Raw genomic sequence first — 21502 nt, forward strand, 5'->3', positions numbered from 1 at the left:
CCCCCCCCCCCAATTATGTGCATAAACTATCTCCTGCAGCTTGCTTGAGAGTCGCTTATTGTATTCCAGGCTTTCCTGACAAGGAAGCCTTGCTGAGGATGACCTTGACCTTCTGAGCTTCCCTTCACCTGGTGCTGTGCTGTCTACCCCCTGAACTGTTCCCTTAGCTTCTATCCTATTCCTTTTATCATTAAAAAAATAATAATAAAAAAAAAAAAAAAAAAAATTCCAGCATGTTGGCAAACACTTGTAATCCTAGTACTGGCCATTCCAACCCTTGGGAGACAGAGGCAGTAGGAGGAGTTCTAGTTCATCTTTGCTAAAGGATGAGTTAAAGGCTATCCTTCTTGATTGAGAATTTGAATTAAAAATATCAAAAACCCAAAGGTATTTATCATGCTATCTATCTTGCCTCTTTCCATTAATGTGAGTGTGTGTGTGTGTGTATTATCAAACTGTGGCTATATACAAATATGGACTTTTCAAGTCAGACATTCGTGGCTGATGCCTGTAATCCCAGCACTAGGCAGGCAAAGGTAGAAGATAGATCTCTGTGAGCTCAAGGCCAGCCTGGTCTACAAGAGTTAGTTCTAGGATAGGCCCCAAAGCTACAGAGAAACCCTGTCTTGAAAACAAACAAACAAACAAACATTATATAGAGAGAGACTTTTCTTTAAGATGATAATAAAATATTTGATCATAATCCCATTTTGAGTGACCTTGGCGTTAGGATATCAATTCATCCTGAGTGACATCCCACAATGGAAAAAATTTTATGAACTTCCTTTTTACTTACCATTTATTTATATATTAATTTATTCACTTATTTTTTGAGACATGGTCTCATATATATAGCTCTGGCTGGCCTGGAACTCACAGAAATCAGCAAGCCTCTGTCTCCTAGTTTGTTGAAACAGGAGCGGTGGCAGGGCTGCGTCCCCGGCACCCGGCCGCCCGCATGGCTAGCTTATGCCCAGAAATAATTACACGGAAACTGTATTCTTTCAAACACTGCCTGGCCCGGATAGTTCCAGTTCCTTATGGCTAGCTCTTACATATTGTTCTAACCCATTTCTAATATTCTGTGTAGCCCACGAGCTGGCTTACCAGGGAGGATCTTAACCTGCGTCTGTCTGGAGCGGGAGAACCATGGCGACTCCTCACACAGCTTCTTTTTCCCAGCATTCTCCTCTGTCTACTCCGCCTACCTAATTTTCTATCCAATAAAATGGGCCAAGGCAGTTTCTTTATTAATAAGAAATCACTCCCACATCATTTCCCCTTTTTCTGTTTAAACAAAAAAGAAAGGCTTTAACTTTAACATAGTAAAATTACATATAACAAAACAGTTATCAAGTAAGAATTACAGTTACAATATTTATATCTATTTTATCTCTTATCATAACTAAGGAAAACTATAACTAACCATTCTTCAACTCCATCAAAGACTCCAGAAGGATATAATATTACCTATCAAACAAGAAATAAGAAAACTCTAGAAATGACAGAGACATCTCGCTGCCTGGACAGTCACCCAAAGTTCCTCTGTACCGTTGGGGCATCCATCTTCGGCCTACAGGCCCATAGTATCCAGCAGACATTCTCATCAAGCAAGAAATTCCAAAGACAGTTCAGTCACTTTTTGCTGTGTCCTGCAGAATGTCTCACAGACTCTTTCATGAAGCAGGAACCCCAAAAGGTCATCTCACCTTTAGGCAAGTTCAGCAGTCCTCTCTCTGCGGGTTCTCTGTGTCCAGTTTATGCAACAGTCCAGGCAAGAGCAGTTTCTTGCCCAAATGGCTATCAAACTCCATAAGGATTCTCTTCGATGCCCATCTTCCTCTTGAAATAGATTGGTGCTGCCAGGAGCAAATGTGTCTCATTGTCATGAAAAACCCTAAGTTATTAAAATATCTTAAATGCCATATTCTGCAGCCTTTGAAAGATATGAAGAATGCCTATCTAACTAAAATATCTCTCTATATATCTAGAAAATCTAACTAACATGACTACAAGCTTAAGTATTAGCGATGATTATCCATTAACAACCTATATTTCCTAATTATACATTACATTTTTAAATGAACTACACAATCACAATACCTTAATCAAGATCAAAAATACATATACATATAACAAAATTGACCATAAAATCCATACCAATGCAAATTATTCATATCTATATCATATCCCCCTTTAAATGTAAAAGAACATTTATAAACAATATTTGGGAACATGGGCGTAGTTTTTTCTCTCCAAACTGCTTCCTGCTGAATAGGGGCGTCGTTAATTAGGTTGTTCATGATATAACCTGTATGCTAGTTTCATCTCAGTTGGCAATTGAGCGAAGCAATTTTTTGAGGGTGTTCACAGCAACCTTTCAGGAGGGCGTGGTCTATCATACCAAATCGGAATAGATGCAATCCACAGGGTCTCATCCTCTGCAAAAACAAAAGAAGACCCTCTCCAAAGCATCATATCCTTAGACCCAAATTTTGAAATCGTAATACCCTTATATCCATTTTGGTTTAGCTTGGCAGCCCATATAATGAAATGTCTCTCTGTACTTAGCTCCTTCACAGTCAAAAATTTTAAAGAAAACACAATGTACATAATCCAGACTCTCTGTGAATTTTCCATTTTTACGTGGCTTATTTTTCTTTATTTCTCTTAATCTATAACTATCTGTACTTCTGTACTCTGTCTCTTTAAAGACTTTACCCTTTTTCTTTTTAAGACATTAACTTTATTCTTTATATTCTTTTTCTTCTCTCTCCCAAGCCTACGTACATTCATCCAACAGTGTCTGAATCTGTTTTATTGTGAATCTGTAATTTTTTTACTATCCAGGAGCATTTCTTAAAATGTTAAGCATTTCTTAAAAACTTAAGTTGCACCATGTACAGGTAATACGGTACTGCCTGTGTCCTGCCCAGTCTAAACCTTAACTGCACGGTTTTAAGGTAATTACGGTAGTTCCTGCCTGAGATCAGCACAGTTCAGCATGGAGCAGCCGCTCCTGCCTCAGAGTCATTTGGTGCTTCTGAGCTGAGCACAGTTCCAGGCACACAGCAGTTCACATTGGAGCCGCAATCAGCAGTTTAATTCTGAGACTGAGTGTGCAGCACAGAAACTCTTTTCATCCAAGTTACAGCCAAATCTGACACGCAGAGCACTGCGCAGTCTGAAAACGCGTCTCTGTATGGCGGCAGGAATCCGCCATGCTCTTCCGCCTGCCTAAGCCTGATTCTGCCTTCTGCCCAGGTGCAGGCGGGGAGCGCTGAGCCATCTGCACGGTCTCAGAGCACTCTCCTCCGATCCCAAGCGGGAACACAAACATCCAGTCCCATAAAAGCCTTGAAATGCTTTAAAGCCAGAGTTCACGCTGGCAGTACAGCCCCAGGAAGCCGCGCTTTAAAATGACGCAGCTTTTTTTCTCTGCTGCTGTTGCTGAATCAGGAATCTCTCTACAGCACGCCACCAACAAAACAGCAAAAATCTGTGTTAAACTCTCTCTCCCTTATTTTTAAGCCTTCTCAGGTTTTTAAGTGGATTTAGCCCATCACGTCTGGGCGCCATCTGTTGAAATAGGAGCAGCGGCAGGGCTGCGTCCCCGGCACCCGGCCGCCCGCATGGCTAGCTTATGCCCAGAAATAATTACACGGAAACTGTATTCTTTCATGTGTAGCCCATGAGTTGGCTTACCAGAGAGGATCTTAACCTGCGTCTGTCTGGAACGGGAGAACCATGGCGACTCCTCTACTAAGCTTCCTTTTCCCAGAATTCTCTTCTGTCTACTCCGCCTACCTAATTTTCTGTCCTATGAGGGCCGAGGCAGTTTCTTTATTATTACAAGACCCACCTCCATCACTAGTTGAGGGAGTAAAGGCATGTACCACCACCAACCACACCTGGCTCTTTATTGTTGTTGTTACAAGTCTTTTCTGTGTGCCAACAATGGACACCAGGGTCCCTCTGCTACTGGTCTCCAACTCCAGTCTTCCAAACTCACTTTCCCGCTTTTGATTTTGAAGCAGATTTTTACCAAGTTGCTCAGGGAGCCTAGATAGACCTTCAGCTCATGTTCTCCCGGCCTCAGCCTTTTAGAAATTAAGGTTACAGGCCTGTATTTCCAGGCCAAATGTGGACTTTAATAGTACCAGAAATGGAAATGGTTTTATGTTTTTACAAACCACAGAGGGAGAACTGGATGTGTTGGGTCATGCCTAGATTCCTACCATTCAGAGGAAGAGGGTCTCTAGAAGTAAGAGACTAACCTGAGACAGAACAAGCTCCAGATTCAGTAAGACCCTACAAAAATAACTAAATAAATGAAAAGAACCACCAGCCTACCAACCAATCCCACAGGCAGGGGCTACAGCAAGGCAAAGAGATTTTGGTCATAAAATGCTGCATTTATTGCCTTCCCAGCCTCAGAGGGGGTGAAACTAGCTGAAGCCAACCCAGCCTGCCTTCAAGTTTTATCTAAAAGTACATTGTTGAAGCTGAACTTGTTGTCAAAGGCTATTCAAAATGTAAGATACCTTGAGATAACTTTAGCTCTGACCTTCAGTGTTCTATTGCTCTGGCATCAGGATGCTCTTCTACTCAATCAAGGTCACAGTCTTAGGGGTCTTGAGCCCCCACGTCCAGCTGCTTAGACATCAGTTGTGTAGACAGCATCAGTTCACAGACTTAGTTCTGGGTTTCCAGCTGTTGCCTTGTTTTCTTTTTCCTCACACCATTTCCCCTGATGTCTCCACATGGGAAGTCACTGGCCCTGCAGCTGTAAGGTCCCTGGACCAGCCTGAGCTCTGACCTCTGCAGGTCTGACTTGGGATCACTGCCAGTGCCTTTGCCTTTGTCTGACCTTGACTCTCAGGCTCTTCTTGTCTTTCTGCTCTTCCTGCTCCTTAGGGCTGATTCTGCCTGTGTGTGGGCACCTCTTCTCTGTTGAGCTTTTAAAGGAAGGCCCTCCCCAGGAGGCCCTGGGGCCTTGTCTCAGCTCATTCTCTCTCTCTCTCTCTCTCTCTCTCTCTCTCTCTCTCTCTCTCTCACACACACACACACACACACACACACACACACACACACCAAAAACAACAAAAACCCAGAAAAAGCATTCCCCATCAGCACTGGCTTTCTCCAAAATACCTAGTTTAACCTTCTACCTTTCAACAAAAGGCAATGAGATCAATGAAACCAAAACAGACCCTGCTGGGTTCAGAAGGCAGAGCAAACTGTGCTAGGTTCATTGATCACCTGGCCTTCTGTTATCTCTTCCACAATGAATGCCTGAAACAGACAATAAAGCATTGGTTCCCTGCCTTTTTAATATTTGAGATGCTTTGATACAATACCTCATGTTGTGGTGCCCCCCAACCTTAAAATCATCTCATCGCTACTTCACAGCTGTAATTTTGCTGTTTGTATGAATCAGCATAAAATTTAATATGTAAGATATCTGATGCGACCAGTGTGCAAAGGTCCTTTGACCCCAGAAGAGTTGCGACCCACAGGTTGAGAACCCCTCACTATGCCTTCCTTGCTTGTCATCCTAGCCATCATAGCAGTCCCCAGAGGGCACCAGGTCCTGGCACCTCCGCACCCCAGCAATGACGCTGTATTTCCTTGTGAAAAGAACAGTCCTCACAAAGTGACCCCTGAGCTTGTCCCTGTCCCCTACTCCCTGTTCTTCTGCATTGGTGTCCTTCCCAGTACCCCTCCCCTAACACAGATACTCTCCTTCCTCTGGACCTTCGCCCTCCCTCTTTCTTTTCATGTGACATCTCTCTCTGGTTGGCTAAGTCTTCTTCAGCTTTGCTCAAACTCCACCCTCTCTGTGAAAGTATTAGAAAGTCCATTTGGGCCTGAGAAACCAAGTAGAAATTGCACCCATACCCTCCACGGTACCACTAGAACTCCCTCGCTTGCTGTACGCTCTGTGTCTTCCCCCTTTGTTCACTTGTTCATCCGGGAGTAAGATGGTTAAGACTGCTGTCTGCCTGCAGCCGTCCCCCTGCACAATGGGGGGAAACTCCTTAACATCTCTGAGATTTCTGCTGAATTGAACTTTTTAAAATGTTTTTCTTAACATATTTTCTACATAAATACAAACTTCATGATACCAGGGATCTTTGAGTCACTGATGTATTCAAAATTCATAGAATCGCCAGGCGGTGGTGGCGCACGCCTTTAATCCCAGCACTCGGGAGGCAGAGGCAGGTGGATCTCTGTGAGTTTGAGACCAGCCTGGTCTACAAGAGCTAGTTCCAGGACAGGCTCCAAAGCTACAGAGAAACCCTGTCTCAAAAAAACAAAAAAAAAAAATTCATAGAATCATATACAATATATTGTAGCTATGCATAAATGTGAAATCAGTAACAATTTAGTATTCTAGTAGTGTTTGCTATAGTAAACCTGAATATCTTGTAGTTTTATCTGTCTACTTTTCTGATTTCATAATTATTTTAAATTACGTGTATATGAGTGTGATTGTATGGATCCATGCATGTTAGTGCAGAAGCCTTCTCCAGTTCTCTGGAGCTGGAGGTAAGGATCACTGTGACCCACCTGAGACTGCTGGGGTTATCCTCTGGTCCTCTGCTAGAGCAGCCGGCCCTTCTTGTTGTCCTTTTCGGTCCTTTTACCCTTCGCTCTTTTCTCCTTCTGTGAGGGCTGCCACCCAGCTTCCAAACAAATCACACATGGAGGCTTCTTCTCAATTATAAATGCCCAGCCTTCGCTTGGCTTGTTTCTGCTAGCTGTTCTTTAATTAACTGTGGGATTTTTTCCTTCCCTTACTTCATCTTTTACTCTTACTTCATGGCCGGCCAGGAGACTGACCCCTCATGTCCTCCTCACCTCCTTTACTTGCTCCTTCTCCTCCCTTCAGATTTCTCCTCCTATTTATTCTCCCTGCCTGCCAGCCCCAACTACCCTTTTTCCTGCCTTTTAATTGGCTGTTCAGCCCTCTATTAGACCATCAGGTGTTTTAGACAGGCAAAAATCACAGCTTCACAGAGCTAAACAGATGCCGCGTAAACAAAAGTAACACAGCTTTCCATCGTTAATCAAATGCTCTACAGCATAAACAAATGTAACACACCATAAATAATATTCCACAACAGACCCTCTTTACTTGAGCTGTCTCTCCAGTCCTAATATTAGCATTTTAATGTAAGTAGAAAATGAAGGGAGAAGGCTGGCTAACATAGTAAGCAGGGTTGGCAGAGGGCTTTAGGATATATGATGATTTGGAGGGGATTTCAGGGTCTGGTTGTGGATAGAGTCCTAACATGAAGTGGTGGGGCTGAGGTACAATGGAGTGATTCAGTGAGTACCTAGTATTGTGGGGGAACCAATGGCGTCTTGTTTTGGTGAAAATAAAGTGAATTCAAGCAGCTGAACTGTTTCAGGGTGGGCAGCCGCAATAAAGAACAGAGACTCAGCTGAGGTGGGTTGAGGCGGTGTGTTATCCCCATTTTCTCACACATGAAGCTCTTTAGTAAGGAACTGGGAATTCTGATACATTCCTGAGTCCCATTGTCACACAGTAGTCCCCTACAAGTGATGAGTAACCTTTAAAGAATGCCACGGTTGACCCTAAAATGTAGTGACTCAGGAGACCGCAAAGCTCGAGTTAACAAAGAAAAATCCCATCATCCCCGAGAAGGCTCAGGGGATCAAAGTGCTTGGCCAACCAGACATCAGCGTTGATCCTGGAATCTTAACAGCAGTGGAAGGAGAGAAACCACTTCTGACAGGTGTTTTCTCCCTTCCCATAGCTCCATGGCGTGCGCACATCCACAGACAGCAGCAGCTAGTGTACTACAAAAGTAACAAATAAAATAGTAAGAACTTCCACTGGGTTATGTTCTCTTCAAATGTTAGGGTACAGTGGCTGGTCTTGGGGGAGCCTATAAGCTAAGGTGGATAAATTGAACCTGAAATATTGGTGGTTATTTAATGCATCAGCTCCTCAGCTCCCACCCTCATCCTGTCCACACTTCTGCCCTTCACCTGTCTTCCTTAGGATCTTAGCATCTCCTGTCACTTGCATTGGTTTTGCTTCTTTATATTTTCCTCTTTTCTAGCCCAGGCTAGCTCAGCATTGCCAATCCTCCCTCAGCCTCTCCAATACTGGGATTGGTATACAGAACTATACCACACATTGTTTTTACCTTTATTGATAGGGTCTTACTGTATAGCCTTGTCTAACTTGATATTTACTATGTAGACCAGGCTACCCTTAACCTAATGGCAATCCTCCTGCCTCAGCATTTTGGGTGCTGGGATCACAGATAGGATCCTTCCCTCCTGATTCTTACATGTCATTTTATTTTTTGATTTTTCGAGACAGGGTTTCTCCATAGCTTTGGAGCTTGTCCTGGAACTAGTTCTTGTAGACCAGGCTGGTCTGGAACTCACAGAGATCCACCTGCCTCTGCCTCCTGAGTACTGGGATTAAAAGTGTGTACCACCACTGCCCAGCTCACATGTCAATATTTAAGAGGTTGCCTCCTATCCTCTTACCCTGCTAACCCTGCATGAGGGAATTGTCTCTTCTCACACCCTTCAATTTCCTTTTGTTCATGTCTTCTTCCACTCTTAAATTACCTCAAAGGAAAATATAACCTATGCTTGGTGCCATTCAGCACTGTAGCCATGTGTGATATCTAAATTAAAATCAGATGGAAAACTAAAATGATGTCTACTCAACCGGAGGCTGGAGAGATGGCTCAGCAGTTAAGAGCATGTACTGGTCCTGTAGAGGATGTGTGTTCAGTTCCCAGCATCCATATCAGGAGGTCAGAGCTGCCCGTAATGCCAGTTCTAGGGGACCTGATGTCTCTGGGTTCAGCAGGCACCTGCACTCAAGTGCACAGAGACATATGTAATTTAAAATAGAATAAAAGCAAATCTTTTAAAATTTTTCTCAGTCAACCGGGTGGTGGCGGTGTACGCCTTTTAATCCCAGCACTCAGGAGGCAGAGGCAGGTGGATCTCTGTGAGTTTGAGACCAGCCTGGTCTACACAAGCTAGTTCCAGGACAGGCTCCAAAGCTACAGACAAACCCTGTCTTGAAAAACAAAAACAAAAAAAAGTTTTTTTTCTCAATCTAGCTGGGTGTGGTGGCACATACATTTAAACCTAACACTTGGGAGGCAGAGGCAGGCAGATCTCTGTGAGTTTGAGGCCATTCTGGTCCACAGAGTGAGTTTCAGGACAGCCAGGATACATATAGAGACCCTGTCTCAAAAGAAGATTTTTACTAACTTGTACTAGCCACATTTTAAGTTCTAAATCATTCCTGGTGGCCACAACAATATTGCACAGAGCTCATCTATACTAACACCCTTGTGGGAGAAGGGTCTCTTGATTGGACATGGTGGCACACTACTGTATTCCTAGCATGCTGGAGAGAGAGGCAGGAAGATAGTCAAGAGGGTTAAGTCAAACTTTTAGTGTGGTTCAGGTGAATATATATATATATATATATATATGTGTGTGTGTGTGTGTGTGTGTGTGTGTGTGTGTGTGTGTGTGTCCATGTATATATACACACAGAGACAGACAGACAGAAAGACAGATAGATGGACTAACTGATAGAGAAATAGAGAGAGGAGACAGAGAGAGAGGTCAGAAGGAAACTCTCTCTCAAAAAGGGGGAGTTCTAGAATACTCCAGTATTCCTCAGTTGGGGGCCCCTCTACTCTTGGGAGCTCCTTTTCACTTTGCCTTAGTAAACTCATGTCAGCTCTGCTAAAACAAAGAGTAAGAACAACAAAGGTTCTACTTGGTAGCACTGTCCAGGAGGGAAAAGATGCAGAGACCAGGCCATCACGCCCACATTGGTGGATGTTCGGGGAAACAAGGACGTGATAGCCATGAGCAACTGAGGTCTGAGAGGGGCTTGGTGCAAGTGGTCCAGGGGAAATGACCCAGACTGTTAAACTGGGTTCAGTAGGAGGGAAGAAAAAGTGAGAACTGGGATAAAAGAAGAAGAGTCAAGACAGCATCACTTGGACAACGACCTCAGGAGATGAATTGGGAAGAAAGCCTGGGTGACTGTGGCACAGGAGGTCAGGGAAGCAAATCTGAGCCCCAGGCAGAGACCATATAACTGGGACATTTGCAAAAACTCTGGTTAAAAAAAATGGGTTTCCTTGGGGCTGGAGAGATGGCTCAGAGGTTAAGAGCACTGCCTGCTCTTCCAGAGGTCCTGAGTTCAATTCCCAGCAACCACATGGTGGCTCATAGCCATCTATAATGAATTCTAGTGCCCCTTCTGGTCAGCAAGCATACATACAGATAAAACACTGTATACATAATAAATAAATAAACAAATCTTTTTTAAAAAAAATTGGGTTCCCTGCTCCTTGAGAGAGCTGAGGTAGGGCTGTCAGAGGGATGTGACATGGTCTGATTACACATTTACAGCTGTCTCATTGTTTGTGAATTTATTCGTTGGTTGCTCACTTTCCCGTGGTAAGCTGCTTGCACAATTTTAGAAACTTTACATCCCTATTGTGCGGAATCATACGCCCCTAACCTTAGTTTATTAATAACTGCACTAAAATAAAAATCTTTTCAAAAATCCTTCTTATGGACATTGGGATTTGGCCTGGTCCTAGGTTATAGGAAATCTAGCATTATACCATTTTGCCTTTTGAATGAAGGAGGCATGGTTTAATTCTGTGTGGGCCACTTTAGCATTGGTTCTCCTAGCTTTTGACAGTGCAAGATGCTGCCCTTGAGCACACGGATACCTCAGTAGATAAAGGTGCTTGTCACCAATCCTGAGTTCAGCCCCCACGACCTGCATTTATAAAGAGAGAACAAGCTACCCATAGTTGTCCTCTAACCGTGTGTGTCCCCTGGAATGCGCATGTACTGCCTGATACAAAAACTATTTTAAATGTAATCTTTAATAAATTAAAAAAATGCTGCTCTTATTCCAAAGGAAATAGGGATTATTGGGATAAAATTTTTAGTTACCAAGGCTCATGCTCTACTGCAGAAGAGGCTACATGAATGTTTACAGTCCCAGGATAAAAGGAAGTCATAAATTGATGCATTTACCAAGGATTCTGGTGAGAACATCAGGCAGATGGGACACAAAAGAACACAGGGATCTCTTTATAGACTTCTGGTGTTCTATAATTCTTAGCTATAGGGCTGGTGGAAGCTGACTGTGTGAAAATATAAGAATACATTCCAGAAGTTGTTCTTGATTGTCACAGGATGTTAGCAGAGATACAGGGGTTGGTAGTAAATGGGCTACTGAATGATGGGAGAGAATTTATACTATTTGTGGCTCAACATCTACAACTTTCCACCCTTCCATAGTCTCCCTGCAGGATCTTCATAGGTGTGGATTCTACAGGGAACTACAACTCAAATTTCAGTAGTTGAGATGAACTCAAGTGTTCTTCTCAAGCATGGGAAGTCAGAAAAGAAAAGGATTTTCAGCCACCAGCAAGGTGCTTACTCTATTACAGAGCTCACCTACTCAGTTGAATTCCAGAATGTGGAGAAGGTTTCCTTTGGGAGCCTGGAAAGCTATTAACCATCACAGTTTGTCCCTTCATTTTATGAGCAAGTAGGTGATAGGACACCCTGTGAGATGGCTCAGTGACAGTTTGTGTCAAGAAGGGTAGAAGTCTGTGTGAGGCAGTGAATGCCCGAGTACACGGCCCTTCCTCAATAGAACTCTAAAGGGACGGAATGGTTGGTACCTGATAAAAAGTAAGATAGTTGTGTCTTAAGTTGGTTTTATAAGTTTTGAACTTCTTATAATAAATAAGATGTTTAAGATGTTCATTACAATCAGTGTTTGGCCAGCAGTTAGCAGCATTATTAGTTTTCTGATCTCTTCTAAGGACAGGGGCTGTTAGTGTAATAGTGCAGGGCCTCAGGCCTGAAGATGCTGAGCTCATGGAAGGTTCGTGAAAGTTATTACTATCTTGAAGACTAGTACCAGGACAAACTTCCCTCTCTGAGAGGAAGTCATGTATTCTTCTGACTAGAAGTGGAGTTAATGAAGTACTAGGCAGGCTTACTCATGTTTTTATGGTTTACCATTTAAGAAATAAATGAACATTGAAATGTAGATGTTGGAATCTGAAGACATGTAACATCTACCGTAACATCCCCCAGGAAGATGTGATATCAGACACTGTATGCAGCAGCATTCTGACTCAGAACATCTTGCTTATGATTAAGGTGGTTGAGATTCGGGGACTAACCCCTGTATCTACTGGGCAGAAACAGCTCTGTGTCCACCAGGAGGCAAGTGCACCTTTGCTATTAGAAGTCTGGTTTTTGCTTAAGAGTTCTTCTACCAAGAGAACACACTCTCGTCTCTGCCTCCAGTTTTCTCTGTTAGCTGCCTTATTTATGTCATGACCAGAAGTGAGATCGCTGGCTGGATGTGAGGAAGGACCAGGAAAGAAGAGGGTGTTGGGGAGGACAGGGTCCCTGGCAGATAGGCCTGTGTGAGTCACAGTCAGAATGCAGACCTGCCTGGGCACAGCGTGCTGAGTGCCACAGCAACCAGAGCTTCTTCTCCTTGTCCTCCAGGTCAGCACCATGATGCAGCCTCAAGTCTTCATTTCTGGCCTCATACTTCTTCTCCCAGGTAAGTGAGTGGACAAGCTGGGGGATGCTGAGGAGGCTAGAGTGAGAGAAGAGATGACAATCCTTGGGCTTTTTTGATCATGGGTTATGCAATGAGCAGAGAACCAGGATAAATTGTAGCTCCAAGGAACTTGCTTCACCTGTATGAATTTCCAAACTTATGGCTAAATAAACATTATCTAAAAGAGAATGTCAGGCAAGGGGTGAGAACACATGTATGCCTGTCATGGACAATATTGGATAAGTACTCATGCATGCCTAAGATAATGAATGGTTGGGTTATTTTAAAAATCAGAACCAGAGATTTCCAGGCAGGATGGCTATTCATAATTAGCCTTCATTGCATTTTTGTGCATTTTTGCTTATTTCAATCACTTTCAATTGTTTATCTTAAGAAACATTTTAATTCAAAGTGATCTATGAAAAGGGGCAAAGAAGGAATAAGGTAATTTTCTTTGAGACAGGGTCTAAGTTAATCCAGACTGGCCTCAAACTCTGTAGGTTGCTAAGGATCACCTCAAAGTTTTGATCCTCCTGCCTCTACGTCTCAATAACTGGGATCACTGGTGAGAGATAAAGTATATTCTATGACTTAATTAATATAGCATGTATTTTATTTGTGATCCTAAAAAAGGTATTTGGCAAAATCAAGTAATGTATGTCCCAGAAATATGCTCATTTTATACAGTTAGGACTGTGTTTTCTTGGGTCATGTCCAGACTCGCATCCTAGGCCTGCAAGTAGGTGATTAGTTGAGAATATTGTAATTCATTGTTCTGTGCTTTTTTGGGGGCTTATTTGTTTGTTTCCAGTGGTGTGATCCAACACAGGGGCTAGCATGGGCTAGCCCAAGCACTGTGTCGTTGAGCTCCATCCTCAGCCCTCAGAGTTCCCTTAAAGGTCCCCTTGGAAACTATTGGTGTTGGAAATTCTATTCCAGTGTATATTTTATTATTTTAGTTTTTAAAATTGTATCATTAAAGTTACCAGAACATATTCTCTGGTTATGTGGTCTTTACAAGGGTCTTGCTCAAGTTCTGGTATGTCACCAATTCAAAAAAGGGCTGCTTAGTGTTTTTTGTTTGGTTGGTTGTTTGTGTTTTTGTTTTTTTTTTTTTGTTGTTGTTGTTGTTGTTCATAAAGGGATAATCATAAAGTTCAGAATAAGCCTCAGCCCCTCCTGGTGGTTTTCTAAAACCCTTTCAGACGATTGATTTTGAAGTTGCTAACTTTCTGCCTTGAAGCCAACAGGGCTTTTCTAAAGCCCTGGTTCTGCTGTTTGATGAGAAGTGGGGAATAGTTAGTGATTTTGTTGTCATAGCACTGTGGGAGAGGAGGGGAGATGGTTGAGACAGGGTCTCCAAAAGCTAGGCCTGTCTTGAACTCATTAGTGAGCTGGCCTTGAATTCCTCATCTTCCTCCCTCTACCTCCTGAATTCTGGGACTATAAGTGAGTTCTTGGTATACGAGAGCTGCCCATGGGCCCAGCTTCTAAAATAAAGTTTTAAAAGTTTAATGATGAAACATTTGTGCTGGTTTCAGTGGGCCATGCGAATTATTCCGCACTCAGGAGGCAGAGGTGGGAGGATTGTGATTTTCAGTCACCATGAGACATAGAGCAAGACCCTGTCTCCAAAAGAAACACACACTCTGAAGAAGAAAGATAAAAGCGAGAGAATATCATGCTCACAAGTGTATCCACTAAGTGATCACAGTGAGGAAGAATATGTTAACAGGAAAATGTTTACAGTCTTCAAATTCAAGCAGTAAAACTGGAGTATTGGGGAGGTAGAGGCAGCAGAGCTCTGAGAGTTTGAAGTCAGCCTGGTTTATGCAGCAAGTTCCAGGTCAGCCAAGGCTACAAAGTGAGATCCTGGCTCAGAAAACCAAAGGATAACAACAACAAAAATTGTCATTCCCTTTTATGCCTACCCACAAAAAAAAAAAAAAAAAAAAAAAAACCTCCAGAACCAAAACAATAACGCAAACAAACAGAGGAATGAAAAAGAAGAGCTGCAGCTGGGGCTCCACTCAAGTCCCCCTCCCCATCTCCCTACAATTTTTCTGAAAAACAATAACAAAATTGTTGAAACATTGTGAGTACTAATACTCCATTTCTTCCCCTCTCCCCCCTTCTTACATCTTACAACCCACAGGTGCTGTGGATTCTTATGAAGTAGTGAAGGGGGTAGTGGGTCACCCTGTCACACTGCCGTGTACTTACTCAACACGTGGTGGAATCTTTACCACATGCTGGGGCCAAGGGGCATGCCCGTCTTCTCATTGTACCAACACACTTATCTGGACCAATGGATACCGCGTCACCTATCAGAGGAGCAGCAGATACCAGCTAAAGGGGAATATTTCAGGAGGAAACGTGTCCTTGACAATAGAGAATGCTGTCCCGAGTGACAGTGGTCTGTATTGTTGTCGCGTGGAGGTTCATGGATGGTTCAATGATCTCAAAGTGACCTTTTCATTGGAAGTTAAACCAGGTAAGCTTTCTTTGTTTTCTTTCCTTATTTCTTGTAGGTGAACTGTGTCTTCTGTTTGCTAGTAATTTGTTCTTTTCCTAGAACAAGGAAACACAAAGTTCTTATGAACATGTTGATTAAACGCTTGCTTTTGAGTAGTGTAAAGACCAACTCTCCTGTATCTCAGGCTATCCTCTGATGGTCATGCTCTTCTGATCCACCTGCCTCTGACTCCAGTGTTGAGAACACAGGCATGTGCCACCAAACCAAGCTTTAAATATTCTCTTTAGAAGTACCGAACAACATTGTTTGCTTAGATGAAGTCCTAAAATGAATATTAATTCAAGACAGTGAAACACACCTGCTCCTGACAGCACCAATCTACTTCAAAAGGAAGATGGGCATCGAAGAGGCTCCTTATGGAGTTTGTTAGATGAACTGGACATGCAAGATCCACAGAGAAATGACTATTGAACTTGCCTAAAGGTGAGACAATTCTTTGGGATTCCTATTTCATGAAAGTGTCTGTGAGACATTCAGCAGGATACAGGAGAAAGTGACTGGCAAACTGCCAATATAGGCAGAACTGTCTTTAAAATTTCCTGCTTCATGGAAAAGTCTGTCGGATACTACGGGCCCGGAGGCTGAAGATGGATGCCCCAATGGTGCAGAAAAACAATGGGTGACTGTCCAGGCAGTCAGATGTCTCTGTCAATTCTAGAGTTTTGGAAGTTGTTTACAATGTATTTCCTGTTTACTTAGGTAGAGTCTTTGATGGAGTTAAAGAATCGATAGTTATGACTACAGTTTTCCTTAATTATGATAAAAGATAAAGTAGATATAAATAAATATCATAACTATAATTCTTGCTTGATAACTGTTTTGTTATATGTAATTTTACTATGTTAAAGTTAAAACCTTTTTATTTAAATGGAAAAGGGGAGGTGATGTGGGATTTTTCCTCTGTATGCTGTGATTACCATTAATGAATAAAGAAACTGCTTTGGGCCTGTTGATAGGGCAGAACTTAGGTAGGTGGGGAAAACTAAATGAAATGCTGGGAGGAAGAAGGCAGAGTCAGAGAGAGAGATGTTATGGAGCCACTACCAGAGTTAGGCATGCTGAAACTTTGCTAGTAGGCCATGACCTCATGGTGATGCACAGATTAATAGAAATGGGTTAAAATAATATGTAAGAGTTAGCCAACAAAAAACTAAAGCTAATGGGTGAAGCAATGTTTTAACTAATACAACAGATGCTGTTGATTTGTAAATTGTAGGTTGAACCTGCCTAATCCAGATTTAAAATCTGAAACCTTTTGAGCATGGACTTGAAATGCATCTGGAAAATTCAATGCCAAGACACTATCATGTACACAATTATCCACAGTTTCTAAAGTTACCTTTTAAGCTATATATGTAATGTGTAGTTATATGAATGCTATGTATCTAATGTTTATACTTGAGCCTGACCCATAAGATATTATTTATATGCAAATATTCTGAATTGTTACGGAAGAGTTAAATACTTTAACTCCAGGAACCAACCATTTTTTTTTTTTGATAAGGAGTATTCACCTTGTCTCTGTCAGATTGTAAGAAACCATAGAAGACAATGTCCACTCTCTATCCAAATATGCAAACCCCATTTGTGTTGGGATTCGTGTGGGATGTGTGTGCTAAGATGCAGGGCTATATGCTGTGTCCTCTTGGGACTGACTGAAGCTCTGCTGGGCCTGGAAACTGTGGGTGAAGTCAGTCATTACTGAGAGAAGTCCCAGTTCCCCATACCCTCTCAGTCTCAGAGATGCTGAGAGATCTGAGGAACTGACAGCTGTCATTTATACTGTGTCCTTAGGAACGGGCTGTGTTCTCATCTCTGTGCTGTCGGTACAGCCTCCCCTATTGGTGAGCTGTCTCTAATTCCCCTACCCACAACATCCTAGTTGGTCAATGGCAAATAAGAGAAGTTCAGGAGAGGAATTTGGGTGGGGAAAGCCTCTCACTGGTGCTACAGAAGAAACTCTTGTCTCTTGTTGACTCATCCTTATTTCATTTTGATTTCCAAACCCAGAAATTCCCATAAGTCCTCCAACAAGACCCACAACTACAAGGAGACCCACAATTACAGGGAGACCCACAACTACAGGAAGACCCACAGCTGCAGGAAGACCCACAACTACAAGGAGACCCACAACTATAACAAGATCCACAACTACAGAGAGACCCACAACTACAGGAAGACCCACAACTGCAGGAAGACCCACAACTACAGGGAGACCCACGACTCTGTCAACAGGACTCACACGTGTGCCAGCATCACCCAGAGTCTCTACCTTTGCTCCAACAACACTAGCGCACACGCAGACTCACATGTCAGGTAAAAACCCAATGCTGACTCAGGACACAGAGTCCTTCTTATAAGCATCTGTAGGACACACAGACACTGAGTCAAGACAGAAATATAATATAGGTGGAGAGTTCTTAGCTGTGTCCCAACAATAGCCTCACAAAGAGGGGTGAGAAACATCCAGGCCCTTTCTAGAAGGTGAAATGACCCTTGACTTGATAAATCATAATCTTAACTAAATGTTCAATTTTCCATGTGTTCATATCAACTATGTTTCAGAGGAGTTTGGGAGTCTATTTTTTGTTTTGTTTTGGAATTGGTTTTTGGTTTCTTGAAGACAGGATTTCTCTGTGTAGTCCTGGCTGTCCCAAAACTTGCTCTGTATACCAGGTTTGCTCCTACACAGAATTTCACTTTCCTCTGCCTATGAGTGCTGGCACCTAGAGGCATCCACCCCAGTTAGAGTTCAGGAGTGTAGAATGGGAAGTGTAAAGAAATTCTGAATCCTGACAAAGTTGTCAGAAAATCGGAACCCACATCTCACTTGCTCAGGATAGTGTGCCAATGACAGACAGTGCCCATCTTTGGGTACATTTCTCAGAGGAGTCAGCAGATGCGAAAATGAGTAGGAAGGAATCATTTTTCCTTAGGAGGCTGGGGTAGGCACTGGGAGAGGCAATGGTAAGTTTTGTTTCTGTTTTCCTTGGTGAGGTCCAAACTCTAAAGCTGAAACAGTTCTTGCATTGTTCTCATTCCAGAATCCACTACATCTTACCCAAGTCAGACTACAGCCGAGGTGACAGAAACTGTATCCTATACCCCTGCAGGTAACTATGTCCCCCCGCCCGATCCCCTGGAAGGTCCGCATCTTGGTAAAGCTGGTGTTAAAGAGCACACAACCTTTGCAGCAATGCAAATCTGACATTGTAAGGGGTGGCAGGGACAGAGGTACAGCTCCATTCCACCCCGACAGCATCCTCCAGACGTCCCTCCATTCAGGCCAAGCTAGGCTGTGCGGCTTGTTTGAAGGAAAGAATGTCAGGGACAGTCAACATGATAAAGTGTGGAAAGTTTATCAAGATTTAACTCAGGCCGGGCGGTGGTGGCGCACGCCTTTAATCCCAGCACTCGGGAGGCAGAGGTAGGCGGATCTCTGGGAGTTCGAGGCCAGCCTGGTCTACAAGAGCTAGTTCCGGGAAAGGCACCAAAGCTACAGAGAAACCTTGTCTTGAAAAACCAAAAAAAAAAAAGATTTAACTCAGATCCTAACAACATGGTCACTAAGAAATGAGATGTTTATGAAAGGAATAGGACACACTATACAGAGTACTTAGGTGTCTTTACATTGAGTGTACATGTGATGATGTTGGTGGCTCTTAAGATGGATCTCTGGAGGTTTGTAAGAAGTGCCCCATCCCTCTTGGTGCTGTTGGTTTAGAAACAATACTCCAAGATGTAACTTACAACAAACTTATATTTAAATCATTTTCTTCCATAAGCCATGTTGTGATACAGATTTCGGAGGGATATTTGTTTATATTCAGGAAGGGGAGGGAAGGACTAGGAACAGGAGTTTCTACATTATTTGACCCTCAGCAAGTGTGCCTTGCTTGCTGCTTATGGCCAGTTGGTTTAAAATGTCTGCGAACAGCATAGATTGCCTCAACAGGAAATTCTGTTTTTTTTTTTATCAGTGGTTCCCCCAAAGTTTCTTGAATGTGTTAACAGAATAAGCAATACAACCACCCTCTTGTCCATCCCGGGACAATGAGCCATTGCCTCGCCACCTGCCTCAGGCTTCCCTTCTGGGGCTCATTGATTACTCCTATCTTTCCTGTTCTATCTCTGTTTTGCCTAACAGTTGTGTGACTTACAGAAAGTCACACCCTCTTGAATCTGTGACATTATTTACTCAGTGAACATAACGACACTTTTTAAAAGTAAAATCAGTTGATTGTAATAAATTTTTACTGAATATTGTGGTTACAAAATGTGATGGGGGACTTGGGTCATATTCGCAAAGGGCCTAAGTGATAGATACAGTGTAGATAACACCTACACTGTTAGGTATAGTGCCCAGATAACTGGCACAGGTAGCTGTGGACAGATTTTTCTTTGGTGTGGCAGCTCACAAAAAATGACACAGAGACTTATTATTAATTATGAAAGTTCAGCCTTAGCTTAGGCTTGTCTCTAAACAGTTCTTATAGCTTATATTAACACATATCTTTTAATCTAGTTTTTTCTTTTAGTGTGGCTCCACTATCTGTACCCTGTTGTCCCCATCCTGCTTCCCCTCAATCTGACTGGGGACTCCACCTTTCTTCCTCTCTGGGTTCTCTCTGTCCCAAGAAGTCCCTCCCAACTTCTTCCTGCCTAGCTATTGACCATTCGGCTCTTTAATCAGTCACAGTGACACACCTTCACACAGTGTAAAGGAATATTCCACAACGGGTAGCTGCTATGACTTGGGAACACCTATGTCCGTGTGACTCTTTTACAAAGCAAATCACTCAGTTTGATTCCAGGCTCATCCCTGGGTTTAGTTGTTTGGGACTCAAAACAGTGGACCAGCTTCCCGGTGGCCGCACTTGTACTTCCTCCAGGACAGCAAAGAGTCTCCTCTCTTGCCTTGTCAGTCTTAGGCTCACACGGGAAATGGGAGGTTGCACTGTGGTCTGAATGTGTCCCCGTATTTCCTTTGGTAATGTGTAATTAAACGCTGAGGTCATCTGGAAGGTGATTAGGATATAAAAGTAAGATGTTCGTGCACAGTGTTAGATCCTTTGTGACAGTGCTGATGGGGCTGGTTTTCCCTTTTCTTCCCTTGGGGGACACACAAGAAGAATCATCTCTGAACAAAGGAGCCCTCAGCAGCTACCCAGTCAGCTCGTGTCTGGATCTGGGATTTCCCAGCCTTTAGAACTATGACCAATGCATTTCTTTTGTTTATAATTTACTCACTCTAAGAAGTTTTGGAATAACAACCCAAGTGGACTAAGGGGGGTTGAGTGTACGAACAGCAACACCACATAGGCTTGCAGCGCTGAGACCCTGATCCTCACTCACTCGGTACACTCTGTCCCACCATCCACACTCTGGTTGGGTCTTATACTTCTCCTTAAAACTGTAGTGGCATGTGCTGCTTGACCAGCTGTGGAGATGCTGGGCTCTGCCATCTTTCTCAGACAGCTCCACACTATCAACAGGGGTCAGCTGAGACTGCTACATGCTGCCTTTTCTGGTGCAGAGCTGACCCATATGTCCTTGAGGTACCTCCTAACAGGGCCAGTCCTGCAGGACTCTGGGTGGTTGTGTGTGTGTGTGTGTGTGTGTGTGCTAACGTATGTGTGTGACTCAATATTCTCATAAGTTGCTTCTCTGTGGTCTCCTCATCTATGTGGCTGACCTTTTCCTAGGCTTTCCTGAAGACGACTTAATTTAAAGTCATATGCAGTGAACCCACAGAACCAGGAAGGATTAGGTAATGGTGACCTCTCAATGTTGACAGGGAAATCTTTAGTGTGAACTGTTTCCAGGCAGAAAAACAAAATGAAACTAGATCCAAACTCAAGGCAGCAGGAGCCGCTGTCTGCCACTGTTCCCAGGTGTGAAGAAGAAGGAAGGAGTGGGTTCAGGCTCTTTAAGGCTATGTCACCTAACCCTGCTCAGAGAAGGGCTTTGCCGTGGGGATCAGGGAACGAAGCAGCTGGGTCCCTGGTTTCCTTGACTTGTGGCATTTTGGCCTTGTGACTTGAGGCTCCTGGGTGAGTCCTTGCATTGCTCAAGGAATCTCTCCCTTGGTGAACATTCTGCAAAAGCAAGAAATATTAGGATCGAAAGGCAGGCCACCACCTGCCTTTCATATCTGTGCTTCTCAGGAACCCTATGCGCCATCCCATTTCATTAGTTCATGGTAATTTATGTCACTGCTAGATTGGGGAAACTCCTTAGTTCCCTTTGGAGACACACACCCTTCCATTTGGCCCCTATTCTAGGCACACTTCTTTGGAGAAGTTGTTGAATATTATCCTCAT

The 21502-nt window shown here is 43.2% G+C and overlaps 1 protein-coding gene across 2 annotated transcripts in view; it reads left to right on the forward strand.

Annotated features, from left to right (window-relative positions):
- LOC126499491 (T-cell immunoglobulin and mucin domain-containing protein 2-like) overlaps positions 1 to 21502 on the forward strand; it is a 45408-nt gene that overhangs the window by 1155 nt on the left and 22751 nt on the right. Inside the window, exons 2-4 of one of the 2 annotated variants that reach the window (XM_050138724.1) lie at positions 12586 to 12643; positions 14799 to 15137; positions 17190 to 17495. The exons of the other annotated variant lie outside the window; for it this stretch is intronic. Of the exons in view, the coding sequence (XP_049994681.1) occupies positions 12595 to 12643; positions 14799 to 15137; positions 17190 to 17495 (694 nt within the window). The 5' untranslated portion in view covers positions 12586 to 12594. The remainder of the gene's footprint in view (positions 1 to 12585; positions 12644 to 14798; positions 15138 to 17189; positions 17496 to 21502) is intronic. 2 annotated transcript variants of the gene reach the window in all.

The sequence above is a fragment of the Alexandromys fortis genome, unplaced genomic scaffold (genome assembly GCF_014885135.2).
Source record: "Alexandromys fortis isolate MF-2015 unplaced genomic scaffold, M_Fortis_MF-2015_v1.1 scaffold_11, whole genome shotgun sequence".
In the NCBI taxonomy this organism is placed as follows: Eukaryota; Metazoa; Chordata; class Mammalia; order Rodentia; family Cricetidae; genus Alexandromys; species Alexandromys fortis.